General features: G+C 47.5%; 1 protein-coding gene across 7 annotated transcripts in view; it reads right to left on the bottom strand.

Annotated features, from left to right (window-relative positions):
* Positions 1 to 974: 974 nt before the first annotated feature.
* Positions 975 to 8,191, bottom strand: part of RUBCNL (rubicon like autophagy enhancer) — a 39,787-nt gene continuing 32,570 nt past the window's right edge. For 5 of the 7 annotated variants that reach the window (XM_030310825.1, XM_030310814.1, XM_030310835.2 and 2 more), the window contains exons 10-14: positions 7,452 to 7,690; positions 6,385 to 6,446; positions 3,859 to 4,012; positions 3,131 to 3,221; positions 1,957 to 2,644 (exon numbers count right to left, since the gene is read on the bottom strand). In XM_030310825.1, coding sequence (XP_030166685.1) covers positions 2,373 to 2,644; positions 3,131 to 3,221; positions 3,859 to 4,012; positions 6,385 to 6,446; positions 7,452 to 7,690 — 818 coding nt within the window. In that variant the 3' untranslated portion in view covers positions 1,957 to 2,372. Of the gene's footprint in view, positions 1,903 to 1,956; positions 2,645 to 3,130; positions 3,222 to 3,858; positions 4,013 to 6,384; positions 6,447 to 7,451; positions 7,691 to 8,191 lie in introns of those variants that run through there. The other 2 variants (XM_030310844.1, XM_030310854.1) reach the window with 2 other exon arrangements.

Here is an 8,191-nt window from a genome sequence, read left to right as displayed (position 1 = left end):
AAAGCATCACTTCCTGGCAGCTGCCGTGCCCTCTTCCTCAACATCAAAGATGTGTCTCCCACACATACACATACCAGTGCCTTACAAACACAGCAGCCCGCACACAGAGCCCTTCAAGCAATGCATAAGCCACAGAAACTTCCTCAGATCAACGCAAGAGACTGAGAAGGCACTCAGCCCCAGGCCACGAACTGAGGCTTGGACCGCACTTACCAGTTAGAAATTGGTTTCTTTCGCTTGTATTGTCTCCAAAAGATACCACATAGGTAGGGGCTAGGATCACGGGCTTTGGAGGCAGGCAGACTCGAGAGCCAACTCCAGCTGTCCCGTGCACTACCTGTGGGTTGTTCCTCCTCTTCTCTCAGCCTGTTTTCTTACTTGTGAAATGAAGATACTGACATGAATCTCACAGACAGGTGATATTAACATACCAATCCGATCCTTGACTCCCAAGAGGGAATATAAACTCTGGGCAGGAATAAAACACTGCTTTAAATTTGACCTTGTTTATCTCATCCCATGGACCTAAGTTTCTATTTAAAAGAGACCTAGCTTAAATAATGAGTGGGCGCACAGCTCTGGATGCATCTGGGATGGGAAAACAAGTGACAGAAGGAGAAGATACCAGATTGGTGGGAGACACTCATTTCTTTCATGTGCTCGATATTATCCCACTGAATACCACACACACACACACACACACACGCACGCACGCATGCACGCACGCACGCACTGGATGGGATTAGGGGAGGACCAGTACCACTCTACTGCCTGCCTGTACTATTTGAGAAGTTCATCTGAATACGTTTAGTTAGGGCACATGAACCCCAGGGGATATGACACTTGTGCTCCAGGCTGAAGATGTTCCAGGAAGGAATCCAGGCCCAGGGTCCTTCTCAAGTAGGAGAAAGAATGTAGCAGGTAAAACAAAAAAACAGACTCCCATGTCTCAAGAAAGCACAGTGATTCCTTTAACCTCTTAAGGTGATGTCTGTGATTTTAATGCTATTACTAGTATTTTACTAGTAATTACTAGTATTTTAATGTTATTACAGTATTTTCTGCAAACACTTTATGTTCAGTGTTATATGTATGAGACTACATCCTAAAGGGCAGGTGTGAAGTTCTATTCATCCATGCCTCCCTTGACTTGGTGTGGGGAAGAGAGATAACAAAGGTGTGCACTTCTGAGAGCGCCACGTAGAGGTGACTGTGTCAAGCAGGGCCTCCGGGCACGGCTAAGCAACTCAAGCTCATCTCGAAATAGATGTAACTGCAGAAACAACGTACACTCTCCATACGAACCCTGGAACGAGCCAAGTCTGTAACACTGATACAATTACAAAATGGCATTTAAGGCGGAAAAAACTTCTGAGCAAATAGATTGTGGGTCGCACTTTTGTTCATTGGAAGTACCAATCCATTTCACAAGACAAGCTTTACAGGAAGAGGAACGGAGTCATCTGTCTTGTCAGTGATAATTCATAAAAAAAAAATAGGATCCGATATTAGGTATACACAACCCCTCAAGTACAATTTAGGAAGAATCCAAAAAACTCTTTAAAAAAAACAGTAGCAGCAAAAACATTGAACGTGTGTAAACAAAACCACCAGTAACAAGTTAATGCTTAATAACAAACAATCTGCATTCTTTTGAAAACATTAAATATATGTAATATCGGCCCTTCTTAATATACAATACTCAAAATCTAAAACAACGTTATCGATAATAGACACAAATTGGTGTTACGAGGCATATTGAAGAGTCTTTTCCACAATGCTTGGGGCATCATGATGCCGCAGAGGGTAAACTTTCCAAAAGTCTTCTCCTAGCTGTGATCCTCGCACACCGGGGGCACCCAGACGACTGGAAACACCGCTTGTGAAAGCAGGCTCTACACCCTATGAGCATAGGGGACAGCTATCAGCAAAGGGGCTGTCTTGCTCGCTCACATATGTACAGATGGTCATCCCCATCCCGGGGAGAGAGGTGGTCTGAACCCAGAAACCAGAGTCATCCGACAAGAAATGAGGCAGGTTGAAACTAAGCGATTATGAAGTCCCCACTAAGTCATGGACCTGAGGCTGAGAGAGCCTGATGCTATAGTGCCCCCAGATCTGCCCAAGGACTGTTCCCTCAGCTGCTGACAGCTGAGGAGGTGGCCCTCACTGGAAATGGCCCTAACTGGAGAGAGCTGCCTCCCTCAAGGTCATCTCTGCATGCGGACACTGGCTCGCATCCGGTGGGTGACTGGTCAACCCTGGGTTTAAAGGCTCGGCTGGTCCCTGACCGACTATGTGACAACAGTGAAGGCCACCCTGCTCCAGAGTGCCCTGAGATGTGCTAAGCCTTCAAGACCACCATATCCAGCTCAACTTGTCCCTCTGCCAAGCCCTGTGGACTTCACACTCCCACGGGTGCTGAGCCTGACACGCCCCAGTGAGCCTTCTGCTTGCAAACCTGTGGCTTGGAGTTTGTCTGCTGGGGAGCCTCTCCTGCGATACAGCCTAATGATTCTCCCTAACAGGTTAGCGGAGACAGCGCTGGAGGGGGTCAAAGAGGAGGAGCAGCTCTTACCAAGGGTAAAGGCAGAATGCATTGCCAGATTGCTCCCATGAAACGGTTTAGAGATCACGGGACTTCCTGGAGGGTTAACACATACAGTAAAACAAGGTCTGAAAATCTCTTCTGTGAAGAGCCAGATAGCAAATGCATTAGGTCTTTTGGGCTACACGGTCTCCACAACAACTCCACAATCTGCCAGTGCAGCGCAAAAGAAGCCAGAGACAGCACCTCAGCCTTGGGCATGATTGTGATCCAATCCCGTAACTGGGGCAGTGGCTGTGGAGTGCTTGCCCGGGTGTCAAAGAAGTGGGGCACGGGCCAAAGGGGAACCACTCTTCTCTCCAAACGCTGTACAGGAAGGCCTCACCCTTCATCCCTGCCCCACCCACACACTCCTCCCCATGCACCCCAAATTCCATTAGCTCCCATCCAACATACAAGCACACACCAGCACCATATACTTCAAACAACACTGGGCTTAAATTATTAAGTTGCCCTTAAGTTAATTTTCTGTTTCGGTTATTAAGCTGTTAGTAAGCTTACATTATGAAGCTATGAAGATACCTGAACATCTTCTACACGTTTCGGTCTGAAATGGGAAGATGACCGCGGCACTCTGACAAAATTCACAAATGAAGCCCTTTCCTTGACACAGCTGTAAGAGAAGGAGCCGGAGAGTTACCATCCTCATTGGCAATGTTTCTTTTGATGGAGAAGCCAGGTTCCTACTTTTGCAGAATTTTATACATGTCAGTTTTTAAATGTCTGTAATTGCAGCCTCTAGAAGGAACAGGATGCTATCTCACGCTATAGTAAATGGATTCGAACGGAACATGCACACGTGTGTGTTGCACGGAGAAATTTCGCATCGAGGTAGTTTGAGGCACCGGGAAAGGTCATGATTTTACATGTGTGCTTTTAAATGATCTGCTTTTGTTTCTGAGGGCTGCACTACAATTCTTGAATTCATGTGGACACAGAGCTCTTGTTGCACTGGATCCCGAGTCCACATGGCTGTACTTGGCACGTCAGGGCAGACGGGAGTCAAGGAAGGCCCCAAGCAGGGCTTGGTTCCCTAGGAAGGCACTTGGCTCAGGCCTGCATCCCAGCCCTGCCACCTGCCAGGGCTGTCACCGAATCGCTCTGAACCTCATCTCTCATCTGGGAAGGGCGCTCCCAGCACTTTCCGCAGGATTTGTGGGGTTAAAGGGGGTGACGTGTAGAACACCTGCTACAGGCCCTGATGTGGAAGGGACAGCTTGGGGACACACCAGTTCCAGGTGAACCCTTACCTCACAGCCGGCCACATGTGCGAGGGAAGCTTTTAGAATGTCCTTGAGCAAGGGCACCAGCAGCTTTTTCTTGACCCTGACCAGATCGTCCAGGGAGAACAGGTGGAGCTCATTAGTCAAGTGCCTCGGCACCTGCTCAAACTCCTTTAACGTGCTGCCAGAGAGGAAACAAAGAGTAATTCAGGCACCCACCCACACAGCAGTGGGGACACAAGAGCGTGGGGGGCAGGCAGTTGTTGTTTCTGGCACTCACACTTCATTTTTTTGAGCTCAATTAAAAAAAAAAAAGCCCAAGAGCAAGTTAGCCTTACTCACCACCTTACATTTTGCAAGTCTGTTTGGAAGCCAGGAACTTAAAATTCTACAAAAGCGCATTTCAGAAAGCTGAACCAGCAGAAAAACACGCCTCTCGCAGCCTGCCCATGGGCAGGGTTTCGCTGAGCGAAAGACAACTGCAAATCTATTTTTCGAGAGGTAAAAACGTGTACTGAGATAACAAGCGCTACCTTGTTCATTTCAGCTCAATTTCAACCATCAGCAGGTGGACCCTTGTCCCAGCCAGCAGGAGAATCACCGCTCACAGGCAGGTGTGGGACTCCCCTCATCCACGAGTCCAGCACACAGCCTAAGGCTCGAGCATCCAACTGTGAGCCGATCACAGCCTCCTGTGTGTCCCAAGGACATTCAGAACTGAACGTAACTTTCTCCGACTCCTACTCATCTCCTTCTGAATTTCCTAAATCAGTCAGTGGCATCACCATGCACTGCATTCCCAGGCCAGCCGCTGCCTACCCTGGATTTGACATTCCAGTAACGCCAGGCTGTGTTGAATTCTCCATGCAGCCGGGGGTGCTGGCCCCCACGGCTTCCTCTCCCCGGGGGATCCCTGACCCTTCTTCAGTCCCACTCGCTCTTCAAGCTCAGGCTTAGGAAGCCTCGTGGTCCTCTTCCCCACCCCACCCCTTCAGACACCTTTTCTGCATCCTCAGGGCACCCTGCGTATGTGTTTAACACACAAGATCTGTTTGTGCTTTTTCCCTGGTCTTAGCATGAGACCTTATCTGAAGCAGAGAAAAGAAAATTTCAAGAAATTTTTGTAGACAGTAATAATTGTGAGTATTGTTACATATAACAATATGTTACAGACAAGAAAACTGAGAGCCTGAGAAGTAATTAACCTGTCACACCAAGGCCATGAGGTAGGTACAGGTTAGGCCCAATGACTACCAGAGACATGCTCCTCCCCAAGAAATTTAATTCAAAAGCAATACGTTATCATTAAATAAAGATCAGAAACTGAACGAAGCTTTAAAACAAAACAGTATTTTAGAGACTATGATCCCACCTACTATAACAAATAATCTTAACCCCTTGAATAACAACCTCTTTTTCCACTTAAAAAATTCTATCTCTGTCAATGAATTCATGCCCATACCTCTATGGCCATGGCTTCCAGAAATTCCAGCTCTAGAAATTAATCCTAAGGACATATTTATGGACGTGCACAGAGATTCAGCTAAAACCTAGATTTTTAATAACACAAGACATTAAAAAACCTATCTAAATATCTATTAGGTATTAAAATCTACTGGGTTTAATATCTATAAGGATATTAAAAATTTATTTTAACATTAAGATATTAAAATCTATTAGATAAAAAAATCTATGAATAAGAGAATAATACTTAAATCAATACCACGTCCTAGTATAGAATACTATACAACCAATGACAGTTCGACATGCTCCTCTATCGGGGGTTTTAAAAGGCCGTTGATAACACCCATGCTCATAGCAACACTATTCACATCAGCTAGAAGGTGGATGGAAGCAACGTTTCTGGTGATGAATGCGTACACAAAATGTGGCAGATACATACAATGGAATCTTTTTCAGCCCTAAAAAAGGAAGGGAGTCCTGACACATGCTGCAACACAGGTGCTACCTCAAGGGCATTCTGCTGGGTGCGATAAGCCAGTCACAAAAGGAAAGATACTGTGTGACCGTCCTATTATGAGGTACCCGTGGTCATCAACTTCATAGAGACAGTAAGTAGGATGGTGGTTGCCAGGCGCTACAGGGGCGGGGTGGGAGGGGGGAAGAGAGGGTTACTGCTCAATGGATGTAGAATTTCAGTTTCGCAAGATACAAAAAGTTCCGTGCACGGATGGCGGTGACGGTTGCCGAAGAATGTGCATGTACTTGAGGGCACGGAATTGTGCCCTTAAAATGGTTAAGACGGTGTATTTGGTTACGTGTATTTTATCACAATTGAAAACTAGAGTTGTTTCATCCCTGTACTGGCCAATTCTTCTAACACGTTACATTCACTACTAGTGAGCCAGAAGGTTTAGTGACTTTAACAATACGGTCTGCATCACCAAGGGGAGACCAAAGTAGGTGCTATGCTAAGGGGCCCTGTGGACTGGGGGAGCTGGGACCAGTTGGCACACAGGGGACTGGCAGGTATGTGGGGGCGCCCAGCCCTCCTGGACCCAGGCCTGGCCTGTCCCAGCCAAACACTAGTACCTTTCAGCAAACCTGCAGGTCCTCAACAGCTTCTTGATATGAAAAAGTTGCTCCCGGGTTTCCTAAAGGAAGACACCAAACGGGGGGGGAAAAGTTAATGTGATAAACGACACAGAAAATGTAGAAGTTAAGTCTAACTGTTATTTCTCACTTTGAAAGGCTACAACTCTATAAAATAAGTCTTTGAAGTAAACAGTCAATATAGCAGGGGTTCGTGACTGAGTCCAGAGATCCGCAGAGGGTCCAGGATGGACCCAACTATTGTGGGGCCTGAAGCTTACATAACCGTTGGGGGCCCTCTTTGAGGAGAACACAAAACTATGCACAAAAGACGGAGATCCTGCCATTTTTGACAACATGGGTGAACCTGGGGGGCATTATGTTAAGTGAAATAAGGCAGACACAGAAAGGAAAAAGCTGCATGGGCCTCACTTCTATGTGGAATCTTAAAAAGTCAAATACACAGAAACAGAGAGTTGTTGAACAGAAGCTACCGGGGCGGGGTGGGGGGTGGGGAGGTGGGGCAAATGGGAAGACATCGGTCAAAGGGAACAAAGTTGGGGTTCTGTCGGATGAGTAAGTCTAGAGATCTAATAGATGGTATGATGACTATAGTTAATCATAAGTGTATTGAATACTGGAAACTTCCTGAGAGAGTAAATTTCAGGTGCTCCCACCATACACACACACACACACACACACACACACACACACACACACACACAAAAGGTGGCTGCAAGGAGATGGATAGGTTAATTAGCTTGAGTGGTGATTATTTCCCTTGTATTTGTATATCAAATTATCATGCTGTATACCTGAAATATAAACAATTTTATTTTGAAAATAATAATAAACAAATTTTAAAAGCTACGTGTACGTGCAGAACTATGCATAAATATAAAATGTGGTACGGGGTCTTGGAAAAGGCCCTGAAGCTGACGCTCCATCCGCTGGTGGTAAACCCGCCCCTTGGAGGATCTGTCTGGGTCCCCTGAGACGGTGGCATCTGCCATCGCAGGGCCCTCCGAGCCTCTGGCCCGGCCTCCCCCGCAGAGGCAGCCGCTCACCCTCACTCTGTCTAGCTCCTTGGCCTTGGCATACAGGCTGTGGCCAACACTCAGCAAATTGAAAACCGGCTGGTGCCACAGGCCGTCCAGCAGCCGTTTGGAGAAATTGCTGACGTAGTACTTCCTGAAGTCCCACAAGGTGAGGATCCGGGCAGGGATGCAGGTCTCCGCGTAGGAGTGACAGCAGTCACAGAAGTACTTCCCCAGGTATTCGCAGTACCGCAGCCGCTTCACAAACTCTGCAGGGCACACGGGAGGGTGAGCACACGGGACGTGAGCGCAGCTCGCCTGGGCTGGCAACGTACCCTCCTCCACCCCTACTTCCCCTTCCCACCCCACGTTCAAGACTGCTGGGTTTGTGCCGCGAGCACCATACTCCACCTCACAGCGCCTGGGAAAGATCCGGTGGGGACTGAAAGGCCGTGGGGACTGGAGGCCACGCATTACGGCCGCTCATGAGCTTTGCTTTGTGGAAACAGTTGTCAGAAAAACAGAAACCTCCCCGAACACTCCTGAACTTGGAAGATGGGCACTGTAAACTGCAGTGGAGCCAAAAGAACATGAGATTCGGAGTGCGGAAATCTGGTGGGAGTCCAGACTCTGTCTCCCTCTGGCAGGCGGACTGAGGGCTGGCCGGAATCCCTTCAAGCTAACTGTCCTGAGGCCGTAAGAAGCCAACTCAGAACCAGATGCCAGGATATCTCACGTAACGAAAAGTGCTTTGTAAATTGTAAAGCACA

Source organism: Lynx canadensis, chromosome A1 (assembly GCF_007474595.2).
Source record: "Lynx canadensis isolate LIC74 chromosome A1, mLynCan4.pri.v2, whole genome shotgun sequence".
In the NCBI taxonomy this organism is placed as follows: domain Eukaryota; kingdom Metazoa; phylum Chordata; class Mammalia; order Carnivora; family Felidae; genus Lynx; species Lynx canadensis.
Note: the sequence above shows the minus strand (reverse complement) of the source record. Positions and strands in the feature narration are given on the sequence as shown.